Genomic DNA, 14,698 nt, shown 5'->3' with positions numbered 1-14,698 from the left:
ACTCTGCTTTTTCAAGCTCATCACCTCGTGACTAAATGGCCCCTTTCCTCTGCCACACCTAACCTCCCAATTTATGGGGTTGCACAGTAAATTGCCAGTGTCAGTGCTTTTGCGCATATGTAAACCGGCATGCTCTTCTTTTTGCAGAATCTGCAAATGAAAAAGAGCAGGTTAAGCCACTTGTCTGCAGCTGCAGTACAAGTTTAAGGCAGAACCCAGTGACACACGTATGGACAGAACTTCCTGCAGGTTATCTATGTTTGTGTTTCTAGCGCTAATTGGTCCACTGTAGGACCCCTGGCTCTAGCATCTCCATTCTTGCAGTAACCTTAGATGTAAATCACGCAGTTGAATGATTATCAGACAGGCCTTGTGTGTGAACACTCACAGATATTTTAAATTTGCGCATTCATCTCAAAGGCCTGGACTGTGCCACGTTTCTTGTGGCAGTTTCTATCTGCCCTGCTTCCCCGCCAACACAAGGCAACATCAAATGAATACTACACTATTCAGCCAAGCTGCTTGGGGAACCTCCAGGCTCCATGGCTAAATGGCGACTGATGGAGTTAAAATGAGATTGACTTTTTTCCAAAACAAGGGGTAGTTTCACATTGAAAAATTTTCTTTTAAGCTTGAAACTAATTAAAAACAGCAGAATGTAAACAATACACGCTATATTATTTGTGTTGTGGCCCAATACAAAAATAGCACTATCGCTCTCGCACACACATTTTTCGCGCACACTTTGTGCCCTTTCAAGTAATTTACACTAGCTCACCCACAGTTACCTTCTGGCTGCCTGGCCACTTCATCGTTCGGCAAAGGGAGGAATTAGCACTGTTTCTGTTTGAAGTAATTTGTAGCTGCTTAACTTGGGAATTTTTCAGGAGGCTGGAATGTAGAGGGTTGGTTTGCTGTTGCCTTGAACATTCAACACCACTTTTTCTCACAGTTTACCCAATTTGAAGCTTGGAATGGTTAGAGGAGACTGGAATGTTTTGTTTATGTCCATAAGGAGTAATGCTAAACAAAACCGGACATTGTGTGGCAATAAACAACTTACAGGACCTTATTAAGCAGGAAATTAAATATGAACAGCAATTGCAAAAAGAGCTCAACTTTTGTCTATGAAGTATTGGTGTGGCTCACCTAAAAATCATAGACTGTATAAATATTATATATAATATCACAATGAATCACGTCTTGTTCTCTGTAGTAGGGCCAAGGCTGCTGCTGTATTTAGGATGCAGCGGTTGTGAGACATTACGTTATGATCGGATATTTATACTGCAAGCCTGCATTCCTGCTTTCTTGCAAGTGCATTGCATTGATTGATGCTTCTGTTTTGGAGGGTCAGGTCCCGTTGCAGCTAGGGAGAAGGGGTGGGGTATTCAGGTGTGAATAAGTGACATATATGTATGGAAAAAATGGGGACCCCTACGTTCTATTCAGTTTGCTATTCGTAGGGAATACATATACACATTTAGGGAAAAAGACAATATATAGCAAACTAATGGTAGTTATATCGCCCTTATATTGACCTCATATTACCTGCTGAATGATAATAATTTGCTGAGACAGTAATGTATCAAAATTATTTGATTATTTTATTTCTGTTTGTTAACTTTTGTTATTTTTTTTTAAAGGAGAAATCTTTATCTTGTTTATCTCAATTAGTTTATAAAAACACATGTACTTCATATAATTTAACATTCAATGACATATAATGCACATACAGACAGAAACTAAACAATATCAACAACAGTGCAAAGAAAAAATGTGCTATACGATATATTCAGTCGGTGGAAAATATTGAAGAAGGCAATGCGGTAGAATGGAACACAACGCGTTTCGGCCAAAGGGCCTTCGTCAGGTGACCGTCATTCGTATATTACATATAACGTAAACTTCCACTTATTTTGGTTGAGCGCACAGTTTGATTTTCCGAAGACAATTTGATTATCTTTTGGGTATTGTCGAAATATATAGAACACTGATATTCTTTATTTTAGGCTCCCCCGTTGTCTGTAAATGTGTACAAAATGGATTTTGAGGGAACGAAGGTCATAAAGAGTTCAATACATATTCTTCTCAGGGGTGCAAACAAATGCTGACCTTAGTAAACAGTGCCGGAAGCCAACTTTTTTTTGGTGTAGACAATCTATCGTCCTTTATTTGTCCTTTTTAGTTTAAGACTTCTATTTTGCGTCGACATTTGGAGAGATCCATGTATTTCTTTTGTTTTCTTACGATTAGTAGAGAAGGTCGTGGTCTTTCTTGTTAATCTGTTATGGGTATGGAGTCTTCAATCTGATGCCGATTCTTCGTATAATGGGGTCTGCTGGCTTCTACTTCTATGGATACCGGCGTGACATTCCAGAATAAGCATCATCAGAAAGGAATGGCAGGGCTTTAATTTCAGACTTTACCCGGGTCCACTCGCTGTAGCACTGGACTCCAGACAGGAGCTCTGTCCTTCGCATGGCTCTCTACCCACTGCCGAGCACCTGCAGAGGTTCTGCAAGTCAGATCCTGACAGCCTGTGTATACATGAGCTAATGGGGCCCTGATGGGCTTCCTGTGGCCTCGGGATGTGGAGGTGAGAGGTCAAGGGTGTATGGTGCTCAGTCTTCCACCTCTCTGGGTGCATGTGTGGTGTTTTCAGACTTACAACCCTGTGGGTGACAGGCACCTCCTCAGGATCTTGCTTGGCCCATCTGTGCTTCGATGACATGTGGCTAGTGGCTGACCCTCAGCCACAGGTGAACAGTACAAGGTATAGACTGTCCTGTAGTGCATCCTTATGGCGATGCACATGGCTCATTTCCTGACCTTTCAACATGTAGATTTTAGTCTAACCCTTATTTTGACGCATTCAGCAATACTAGTTTTGGGTGTGGGTGGGTGGAGCCAATAGGGGAAGTGGGTGGAGTCAGTGGAGTCAGTGGGTGGAGCCAGGGGTGTGTGGGTGTGGCCTCCATAAAAAATGTGAGCACCTGCATTTAATATTTTACAAATTAAGCAGTGGTGTGCTTATATTATTTCCTGCAGGGGCAGGTCATGTTGTATGGGTAGGTGACACTAGACTGAAAGTGCTCTTTCATTTCAGAAGATTTGTATTTCTTGATATTAAATTGACATGTTTATAAAATAGCTGCTAGGGTTTGAACGAAACTGTGTTTGCAACGAAACACCACCTATAAACCCCCTGGAGTTATATGCACATCCAAGAATAAAAAAGAACATTCTACACCCTAATTGTGTTCTCCAGTAGAGACTGACTCTTACCTTGGTAGCTTTGATTTTTTTCCCTGTATGTTTGGAGAACTTCTCTGCATACTGCTCTGCTGTCAGGCGCTCAGCACTGAGACCAATGGCTTTCCCAATGTACCCATCCGGAGACTGGAAGAGGCTGCAGACAACAGGCCCAATATCTGCCACAGCCATGCCATCCATGGGAACACCCTCCATTGGCAACACTGACAGAATGGGTAAATGAAAAGAAAACAGAATCAACTTTCGGGACATAGCACAAGTTACCAGCTTTTACCAATGCATAGCTCACGGTTTCCAAATTCTAAACCACCTCCTTCTGGTCTCTGTAAGGAAATAAAGAATATGTAGGGAGATCAAATGTGGTGAAATTCTGCTTGAAAGCTCCCTGGTATGAGTTTAATTATTAGTGTCCTGGTAATCCCGCTGCCCTAAATGTCCCAAATAGGGTGGATTTAGTACTACTTTGAGTTGTAATACCCATGTAAATGACTCCAGAAATAAACTAACAAAATGTGCTTGTGAAAAAGAGGTACGCTATATTAGTACCTACATGTTCTGGAGGAGAAAACACATGTGAATTCGTTTTCAGCTTGGGTTCCAGACTCTGAGGCACAGAACATAACAAGCGCTCCAGCTGTTCTATAATGGGCTCATCCCTTGCAAAGAAGCTATGCAGAAGCTAACATAAGGCTGCGGTGATCTCTTCCAGGCAGAAGGAGGTTTCCATTGGGTATAAATACACTGGAAGGGTTTCACCTAGTTCTTCTGGGAAATATTGCAGTCTACGGCTGGCTAAATGCAAATGTCATGGTACTTATGGAGCGCACTGTCACCAGACGGTCACCTTGCGGTGTTGCCTATTCGGCATCCTGGCACTGATACTCATACCGCTGTGGAACCCCTCCTGGCTTTCCCTGTGAAGTGTCCACTCCTGGGCACCCCCAGGGTGATGCCAGGCATCCTTAGCGCTGTTGGGGCCAGTGTGGAGGCTAAGCAAGCTATTACCCAGAGTTTCAGCGTGGGGCCTGTGATTAGAATAGGCACCGAGGCGAGAATTAACAGATCCCAGGAAATTGAGCCCGAGACCCCACAGAGGCAGGGATAGAACCCTGGTCCCTGGCCAGAACTCTGCATCGGGGTCTGCCTCTCTAACCATTGAGCCACACTCCTCCACCTAAGGTTAAGGTGTATCAGCCAGAGAATAATTATTTACCAGGCTTCAGAAAGCCCTGTAATCCTTTGAAGAACAGGTTTCCGCCAGCTTATCCCTTTGCATGTTTCTTACTTCAGCTTTTCTAATCTTCAAGGCCTGTGAGTAATCTTTCCTACACTGAGCTACTTTCTCCCTGTGCTTAGGAGATTTCCCTAAGGCAGTGTGTAGTTACCTACATACCAGCCTGCGGGTTCTGTTCAACCAAGAAGTGGGCAGCGGTCCCGGGTCTTTAGCCTTCTTGGTGAGTCTAGCTCTAATGGCATCACCCAGGGCCACGAAAAAATCAACAACCAGGGGACTGTCAATCTGCAGAGATAGACACTTAGAGATTTAAGTCTGGCTGCCAGCCACTAGCTTAGCAAACACTAATTTGATAACAGTGTACCTCCTTACAAGTCTGCTATGGTTATCCTTCGCTTTATTGGGGGAATTACCAGCCAAAGAGTCCTTTTGGGCCAATAAAGGGTGATTGATGGAAATGTAGAGGGCATTGTGATCACTTTAAATGTTGGAAATAACACCACCCTCCAAAATTCTGGTAGCCATGCCTCTGGAAACAAGGACATCACCTACAGTGGGGCAATGCCCTCTCCCAATAAATGTAACAAGATCAGATACACTGTGGTTAAGAAAATCAAAACGCATTACACTGATTCTGGCTGACAATTGTAGGATACAGAAGAGTGCCCCTAGCATTGTGATTCCCGCTGAAAGATTGGTGAGAAATACCAAATACTGAGATTCAATAATTGCTGTTGTGTCCCCAAACTTAGAAATACAATCGCCTGCTACAACCAGACCAATGTACCCCCCAGGGCAAGGAGGGCTGAAGGGTCAGAGAATCAATACAGACAGACAAGGCAGTGACGTTACCATTGCCTTTGGCCGAAAACTCATCATTGTAAAAATGTATCACAAATAACCCTCCTTTTAAAGGCCATTTTAAATGAAAGCGCTGGATGAGCCTGCTGCCTGAATCAATACATGTTGTTGTGAAGCCCAGAGAGACCTTAACCCAGGCTAATAAACCGGCACTCACCCACACCGAAGGTGACTGAACAGCATGTTGGGCAAAACTAATAAAACTGTCACACAGGACGTTTTCTGTGGCCCAGGTGTCCTGCAGCACAGCAGTATCAAATTGCTGGGCCAAATCCATCCAGGCCTGTGATCCCATCTTAACACCTGCTGTGTTCCAACTAAGCATCCTGAAATGGTGCTGCACGGCGGACACTTATTGGCAAAGAGAGAAACATACTTTCTTTCCTGCAGTGACCTAGTCGGAGGGACAGGAGATGGTATATTGACCAGAGACTCATAAAAAGGCCCCAACAAACTCGATAGGGGGGCGGTAGGCAGAGCAGCTGGCGATGGGAGATTACAAGGACCTGCAACAGAGCATCAATCCTCCTCAGCTGGGGTGGAGAGTGGTGCAAAACAATTAGAAGTCATGAGCTCCAGAGGCTTTCCCCCATTGGTTCTAGCAGGCGGGCACCTCAGCACTAAGGTCAAAGTACTATCAAAACAAAGTGGCAAGGTATAGATTGATTTTGATTGAAACAGGCTCCTGTTGGCCTGGGACACCAAGCCTTCCACAAAATGGAGACTCTGGAAGTTCACAGTACAAAAACTGCGAGCCCTGCCACCCAGTCCTTCTTATCATTCGAATTTCTCTAAAAGGGCAACCTAAACGTGCTGGTAAGTTAGTTTTAGTGTTCAACCAATGGGAGGCTTTATTTCTCTGTTTGATGGTTGTTTTGCCAGCCTCAAGAGGTAATGCAGGGACATTGGCCAGGACAACTACGTAAAGACATGATGCTGGCAGGATATGTAATGTGGAAGGCTGTTAAGTTAGTTTTAGTGTTCAACCAATGGGAGGCTTTATTTCTCTGCTCGATGGTTGTTTTGCCAGAGGTAATGCAAGGACATTGGCCCGGACGACCACTTATAGGCATGATGCTGGCTGGATATGTAATGTGGAAGGCTCATCCCTGTGTAATGGCAGCAGACCCAGGCCCCAGTTTTGGAGAGCTGTCCATTGGTGCAAATGCTATGTCTGTTCGAATGCCGGCTTCAGAAACCTCAGGTCGCCCACTAGATCCAAGCCTTCGAATAGCAAAGGGACGGTAACCCCCACACCAAATGTAGGAGGTGTAGTGGTGCTGCAGGTGATGGCATCATGAGGAGTAGCTCTGCTAGACCTTGCCTGCCCCGAGGTAATGCTCCCTCCACTCCCTTCATCAGGTGCATCTTAGGCTTTTATGAGGCCTGACAGGGTTGACTCAATAGACACCTGCCGGGAAAAGATGGGTCTAGCTTGATACTGAGGAGAGCCTCAAATTCTGCTTTGAGTGAATTGACCAAGTCCCCTACACTGATCGTACCCTGCCCGATTTCCCTTTAGTATTAGCGGTCCTCCTCCTGCGTTACACATTGGGGCTCTGAGACCGAATAGGCACCTGTATCAGGTTGGTGCAATAGTGGTGAAGGTTCAGGCACATGGCTTAGTTGAGGAATCACATGTCAGAGCGGCACTCTCAAGTCCAGGCTGGCCAGTGAACTCTGAGGAATCACTCCTGGACAATAGCTCAAAGCTTGTTCTACGCGGTACGGGCCATCCCTATGTGGGACAGTCTACGCTTGGCCAGCTCAATCTCTTTGGAGACTACTCCAACTGCCCAGGCCAAGAAGCCGTCGATAGTAGAGATTCAGGCAGGTGCCGGGGAAGATAGCGGTTTACACAAGGCCTCCTTTCTTTTCCCAATAATGAGACCGACTGTTCAGTAAGTAAATGGCAGCAGTGCCGAAAAGATTGGATAGATGACTCTGAAACAACAAGTCCACGGCCACAGTCCAGGAGCACCTCTGCCTCAATAAGAAGCAGAAGGTGCCACAGTGGTGAAGGGGCGAACAGTGGAATGTAGCATCATGCTGAAAGAGGATCTCAGGCTAGAAAAAGATGCAAATACATTTTCATAGAACATCATGCAATATGTTTATACCTTATTTTAATTTCATTGTTAATAGGAACAGTTGTTTTGTTAAATACCACGACTGGTTGGTTTTATTTGTTTGTTCAACTTCATCTCCTGTATCATGATTTGTGATTACACAGTCACATTTGGTAACATCAGTATAGTGTTGCATATCATTTTTTTCTTTCATATGCATAAAAAACTACCTCAAAAATAATTCTTAGTCACACCAGTCTACATTTTCTACACCTAACTCCACATATATATAACAATGCCGTACACATATTATCAATGTATGTAGATGTGTGTTGGACTTGGCCCTTCTGGCAGGTTCACCCCTGAACTTTTTGCTTTTAATTGTGACCTGGTGTTAGTGATTTTTGGTTCTGCGCACTTTACCACTGTGTCCCAGGGTAAAGTGCGTGCGTTTAGTGAGGTTGGCCTGCCCTCCCATAGGAATGCATGGGAAATGTATGTGTCCATGGTAGTTCCTGATGCGTGGGGAGTGCAGGGGCGAGTTTGGTATGTGCGGACTCGTGTGATTAAATGCTGCACGATGATGTGTGCGGCGTTAATGTGCCTAGTGTGGGAGTGCCACTTCTAGAAGTTGGCATGTCTGTGTAAGAAAGGTGCAGTGACTGTCTGGCGTGTGATTGGCTGGAGCTGGCTGGTGAGCCTGGCTCCAGGAGTCAGATGGGTAAATAGGGAGATTGACAGCCAGATAGGTGGGAGGAGTGCACCAGGGACCTGAAAAGGGCTGGGCTTTCCCAACACAATGCTGGCTCCGCCCCCTGTGGTGCGACTGATGACCCTAGCCTGGCCAGTGAATGGTGAGAGGGGCTGGGCACAACAGAGTGCTCCAAAACCAGCTGCGACTGGTTTTCTCCCCACCCTGCAGACACAGACAAAGGAAATGTGTATATAAAAAGGGGCTGTGTCCCCATGCAAAAAGTTCTTTCCCCTGATCCATTCTTGAGGGGGGCCTGCTGCTGCTGGGCGCCAGGAGGATACCGCCACTGGGACTGCCTCCCTGCCTGAAGGACCCTGTGAGCTGGACCCTGGGCCCAGCCTTTGCCCCCCCGCCTACCTTTCTAAAGGACTTTCCCTGGACTACTTTTGCACCCTTCAAGCGCCTGGGACGTGCTTTCTTTTCCCTCCATGGGAGCGCCTTTATTCTAGTTGCAGCAACGGAACTGCAAGCATTTGAGAGAGGGATTCCCCCCTTGGCTGTGGGAAGAGCGGGTGCCCACCCCGGGTTGTGCCGCTTTTTCACAGCTGCCCCACACCACTCCTTTGCCGTGGAAATATCCCTAGCGGGTGCCCACCCCGCCAGGGACTTGGTGCTGCAGTGCCTGTTTTTGCTGCATTGCTGCCCTTGCCGCGGGTGCCAACCCGCATCTCAGCCACAACAAAATCACCGCCGGCGCCTGATTTTGGAACCCGACCCGGAAGCCAGGCAGACCTTGCCTGACTCCGGGTGGGCCCCACCCGGAAGTGCTGCGGGATAAAAAGCAGGAAGCATTCTGCCTCCCAGCGAGGCTCTCCCGAGGGAGAGAGCCCTGCCCGCCACCAACAGAAGTCAGCCCAGCCGCCCTGCCCGCCGCACTGGAGGAGGAGCCCCTGTGAACAGGAGTCCCGGTGAGTGGGGCTCCATTTTTACAAGTGCAGGGGGCATTTGGTTATTTAGAGCCTGCGAGGCTTCCACAAGGCTCCACCTGCACGGGGGCAATGTTATTTTAGAGCCTAGAAGGCTCCTGGGGCCATTCTGTATCTAGAGCCCAGGAGGCTCTAACACCAAGGGGTCACTGTTTTTTCCCGAGTCCCCCGAGGGGGATTCCCATGTGAGTTGGGGGCATTTCAGGAGGTAGAGCCGCCCCGGCTGGCAGCGGGCCGCTCCACCCACAGTTGGCAGTTGTTTATTCAGAGCCCACAAGGCTCCATCACTTCGGGGGCATTTTATTAATCAGAGCCCACGAAGCTCCAGGCGGCATTCTCGTTCGAGCCAGAGAGGTTCCACCAGTTTGGGGCCATTTTGCATCTCGAGCCCACGAGGCTCCCACTGTGTTTTGGGCACCATTGTGATTTAGAAGCCCAGAAGAGATTCCCAGCTGTCCAGCACTTAGTGGGCAGCTGCTACGTTTAGGCCCCTTGCGCACCTCCTTTGGCTGCCTGCGCAGCCTGCCCTGACTTTGCTGGACACGGGGCGTTTCAGCCCCTGAGAGGCCAAGTTGGCCTGGGGGACAGTTTATGTGTTGGGACCTTGCGTGGAGTACATGTTTTTGCCGCATGTGATCTTTTGCGCCAAAGTGATTACCTACCTAATGTGATTGTTATGTCATATGCAATACTTTTATGCCTATACCCCTAAATGTATTTTTATGCTTAGGAGGGTGTTTTTCCTAGTATAGGTTATGCTAGTGAGTTCATGGTTCCCTGCGTGATATATGCCTAAAGTGTTTAGGATTGCGTAGCGTGTACTTACCTTTTACCAGTGGTTACTGGTTGTGTGCTACATTTGCTATTTTGTGCTACAATTATTCTATGTTCTAAGTTCTATGTTCTACAAAGTGCTAACTCTACAAAATGCTAGTTCTACCAAGTGCTTATTCTTGACAGTGGTCCATGTGGCCCTGTCCTGTGTATATAATCCCCTGTAAATCCCACCCGTGCCAGTGGCACAGTGTAAATTGTGTGTTTATTATCTAATGTGTTTGGTATAATACAAAGGCTATTTTATAACCATGTGTGGAGTTCCTTTTGTGGGGGGCCTGGGATGTTGTTGCTGGTGGGTGCGTGTGCAAATGCATTACACATTGCCTCTGAGATAAGCCTGACTGCTCGTGCCAAGCTACCAAGAGGATGAGCAGGGGTTATCTTGGCGGGTGACTTCCTTACCCTGACATAGAATGGTGGTTTCTGCCTGGCTTTGGCGCAAGCCTTAGCCAACCAGAAATCCCCATTTCTAACAACGTGGAGTTAGGAACATTTAATGTATACTTGCCTAAGTGGACTAACCTTTTGTTACTTTGCCATTGATATTCTTGTATCACGATATTGATGGTCTCGATATTCCGTAGTACAACCAGGTGGGTGCAGGGAGTGACTGCACCTGCCTGCAGAGGGGTGTCGGGGGGGGGGCTGGGGGGGGGGGAAGCCTCTTTAGGAAAGTGCCAGCACTGCATGTGTGTAAGGTCCGGTCTGTCATAGGTATGTGCCCCTGAGGTGCAGAGGGCAGGCGCACAAACCTGTGACGCCCCAGGTCATCCTATTAAAAATGAGCGATGCATTTCACCTGATTAGATTGAAAGACCCTCCACTCCAAATTGGGTTTGAATGAGGCTCAAGATGGCACGCCCATCATTCACTTACACATGCATCCAGACATCAGGCACTTCAGAATTAAAATGGCATCTAAATGTAAAGTCTGCGCTATTTTTCATCTTAATGTAATGCAACATTTTGGCTTAATATCATGGGTGTATCAATCAAAGTTAATGCAAACCAAATCGAAACAATTGCTGAATTCGTTTTCGAGATAACTGCGTTTTAATTAATTCCCTAATGTTTTCATGTTTGTACCCCTTAACAGAGAGCACTGTAGGCGACTTACCCAAATCATACTCTCCGCAGGCATTTTTCACCGGTTTCATGTCAGTAAGGAAGTTTTCATAATAGAAAGCCATGCGAACACTTGTCATGGGAACCCCCTTCGCCCAAAAATACTCCTCCACCTCCCCTTTGGTATCAAAGTGCGCGACCTTCAAGGCGCCGCTCGTCAGTTTGGTCACGTTCTCAAGGCCGCTGTACACCACGTGCTGCAGGCCCAGGGCCCCTGCCAAGTCTGCCACCAGCTTACCCTGTGAACAAACATGCACAGTAATTAGACAGGCTTGTTTACTATCCCAATGTACAATCAGACAGCAACTGCTGCGGGACACAGGAATGAGCCATGGCGAAGGTCTGCCTTTGCCAAACAGACTGCCCGAGTCAAGCAGGGCCTGATAACACTGGTCTCTATCTGCCTCTGATAGGAAACCAGCCTTGTTTATTATACTTGTCAAAATATGCTGAGACATAACTAGCTTGGGTTACTTCAGAAATCAAGAGATACACCTTCTGTGCCAACAAGCAAAGTGTTTGACTTATTTTAAACTCCTATATCTAGCCAACCTCACTTCAAACATGTTGCAAGACTAGCTTAATTTGTTATTCTAACCCCAGTGCTAGCATATAGTGGTTTGGGGGTGTTATTATATATGACATAACATGATTTTCTCATTAAGTACATTTTAAACCCCATCAGGTGTCAGTCCTATGTCTGGCCTGGTGGCATGTCATGTAGATGGTCTGTGTGTTACTAGCTGTACAAGGTCAACAAATGCTCAAAGAAAATCCAAGTACCTGCTTCCCGGTGTCAGACCAAGAACATCCCTTGTTGTATGTTACAACAAAGTACACCCATGAAGTGTCTAGGTGACGTTCTCTGAAATGCTTATTTGCAACTAGCCCTGATACAGCAGGGCAAACATTCAAAGCAACCAACTATCATGGCTCTTTCGAAATCCAGCTCCCCTCACACATTCGGGATACACAAACACTCATACTGTTTTCCCTCCTACAGCACTACAGGCATGCTCGCACTAGTGAGGCAGCATTTCTCCCCCACTGCCTCACAAGTACGCGGTCTAAACCTTTCCTGAACGGTGGTAAATATTCTCCCTGAAGTGTCCAACTCCTACTCTGGGTAGCATGGTAAGCAGTGATGCTCCTCATATATGCAGCTATGTGGAATGGTTCCCTCTAACTTTCCTCTTTGGGCCATTCCTACCTAGCAGGGAAGAGCAACATTGTGCAGTGATGGCTTTGGGCCAACGTCTATGAGAAGGAACCACTTTTGGTGGGGTGCTCAAAAACTCACCTGTTGTGTTGATAGCTGCTACTAGTGCCTTGCAGTCATCACCCACTGAATGCTCCCACTTCAGCAATGCCTTTCTGTCATGTGTGCCTTTTTTGTGCATAAATTATATAACGCAAAGTAGACCCGAAGGTATTGGAGCGCTTTACATGAGCACCGTATTTACATTACACATTCAGGCACGGGGAGATTAAGTGATTTGCCCAGAATCACAGGATGTGGACGCGACCCCGAGGCAGGAACCCTGATTTCCAGCACCAAAGTCGGCAGTCTAGCTGACGGTCCACATCCTTTGCACAGGGTAAAGACGCCCTCATGACATGGGGAACTTGAGGGAGTCTGCCTGCTGGTGACAACAACATGGGCGTAGGAACTGTGGGGGACGCGGGGGACATATCCCCCCCAGATTTTGGAGTGGAGGGGACACAGGGGACAAGGGTGGGGGGTCCGAGGGGTCAAACAAATTTCCCCTCTACCTCCTGAGAGGGAGATTGGCAGGCCATCAGCGCTGAGAGAGCTCAAAAGGGCAGTGGCAGGGGGGCGAGTGGCCTCTAACTTCACCTTATGCTGTGACTATCGGATCAATGGCCCTGCACTTGACCTGGCGCCTCTCCAGTTACTTGTCTGTGAGCCGCCAATGATCCGATAGTCACAGCATAAGGTGACGTCAGAGGCCACTCGCCCCCCTGCCTCTGCCCTTTTGAACTCTTTGTGTGGCTCAACACCCCTGAGGCTCCAGGAATGATTTAGTTCTCACATCAGCTGCCTGTAGCCAGTGCTCTGGTTGATTTGCTGGCTGACCTGACCTCGTTGTCGGACTTCTCTGTTGCAGGCTTGAAGACAGAAGGGCTGCAGGCAGCAACACGCTCTGACGCTCGGTTAACTTGTAAGTAGGGGCAAGGGCTGTTACACTGCATTGCCAGGGGCGCCTGGTGACATTTGAAAGTGGTCAGGGGCGTAACAATAACCCCCGCAGCCCATGCAGTGCGGGGGTGCCCCGAGCTCGAGGGGGGGGGCCCCTTCAGCACTGTGCACGGGAAGGCCCAAGAGCACCAGACTGGGTAGGCAGCGTGGGCCATCCCTGCCAAGCATCATGCCTAATCGATTTACAAAAGGGGGTGGTGATGAACAGAGTGTCTGAATTGAGCAGACCACTCTTACCCAGTCCAAAGATCAGGGCTTGATCCATCACCGTTATTTATCTCACTGCCCCATCCCAGCTCAGAACCTGGCTATATGCAAATCAGTCTGTCCCTGGCCCAGTGCATCATGGGAACAGGGCAGACTAAACTACCAAGCCAATTCTTTACCAGAAAGGAGACAAGCTACCGGGGACCGGTTTCTGGCATTTCAGCCTCTTCGGCCCGGCTTGCTTGAATCCTGATGGAGCAGTGAGAAAGGGACTCATGTCTGAGTATACCCTGCCACACCTATAGTGGCCAAAATCGATTTACAAAAGGGGGTGGTGATGAACAGAGTGTCTGAATTGAGCAGACCACTCTTACCCAGTCCAAAGATCAGGGCTTGATCCATCACCGTTATTTATCTCACTGCCCCATCCCAGCTCAGAACCTGGCTATATGCAAATCAGTCTGTCCCTGGCCCAGTGCATCATGGGAACAGGGCAGACTAAACTACCAAGCCAATTCTTTACCAGAAAGGAGACAAGCTACCGGGGACCGGTTTCTGGCATTTCAGCCTCTTCGGCCCGGCTTGCTTGAATCCTGATGGAGCAGTGAGAAAGGGACTCATGTCTGAGTATACCCTGCCACACCTATAGTGGCCAAAATCGATTTACAAAAGGGGGTGGTGATGAACAGAGTGTCTGAATTGAGCAGACCACTCTTACCCAGTCCAAAGATCAGGGCTTGATCCATCACCGTTATTTATCTCACTGCCCCATCCCAGCTCAGAACCTGGCTATATGCAAATCAGTCTGTCCCTGGCCCAGTGCATCATGGGAACAGGGCAGACTAAACTACCAAGCCAATTCTTTACCAGAAAGGAGACAAGCTACCGGGGACCGGTTTCTGGCATTTCAGCCTCTTCGGCCCGGCTTGCTTGAATCCTGATGGAGCAGTGAGAAAGGGACTCATGTCTGAGTATACCCTGCCACACCTATAGTGGCCAAAATCGATTTACAAAAGGGGGTGGTGATGAACAGAGTGTCTGAATTGAGCAGACCACTCTTACCCAGTCCAAAGATCAGGGCTTGATCCATCACCGTTATTTATCTCACTGCCCCATCCCAGCTCAGAACCTGGCTATATGCAAATCAGTCTGTCCCTGGCCCAGTGCATCATGGGAACAGGGCAGACT

At 47.6% G+C, this 14,698-nt stretch overlaps 1 protein-coding gene across 1 annotated transcript in view; it reads right to left on the bottom strand.

Moving 5' to 3' along the window:
* Window positions 1-14,698, bottom strand: part of LOC147730675 (nmrA-like family domain-containing protein 1) — a 143,650-nt gene that overhangs the window by 18,697 nt on the left and 110,255 nt on the right. The window contains exons 3-4 of the mRNA XM_086955437.1: window positions 11,075-11,321; window positions 3,289-3,479 (exon numbers count right to left, since the gene is read on the bottom strand). Of these exons, the coding sequence (XP_086811563.1) occupies window positions 3,289-3,479; window positions 11,075-11,321 (438 nt within the window). The remainder of the gene's footprint in view (window positions 1-3,288; window positions 3,480-11,074; window positions 11,322-14,698) is intronic.

The sequence above is a fragment of the Lissotriton vulgaris genome, chromosome 2_1 (assembly GCF_964263255.1).
Source record: "Lissotriton vulgaris chromosome 2_1, aLisVul1.2, whole genome shotgun sequence".
NCBI classification, from domain to species: domain Eukaryota; kingdom Metazoa; phylum Chordata; class Amphibia; order Caudata; family Salamandridae; genus Lissotriton; species Lissotriton vulgaris.
This window is presented reverse-complemented; position numbering and strand designations above follow the sequence as displayed.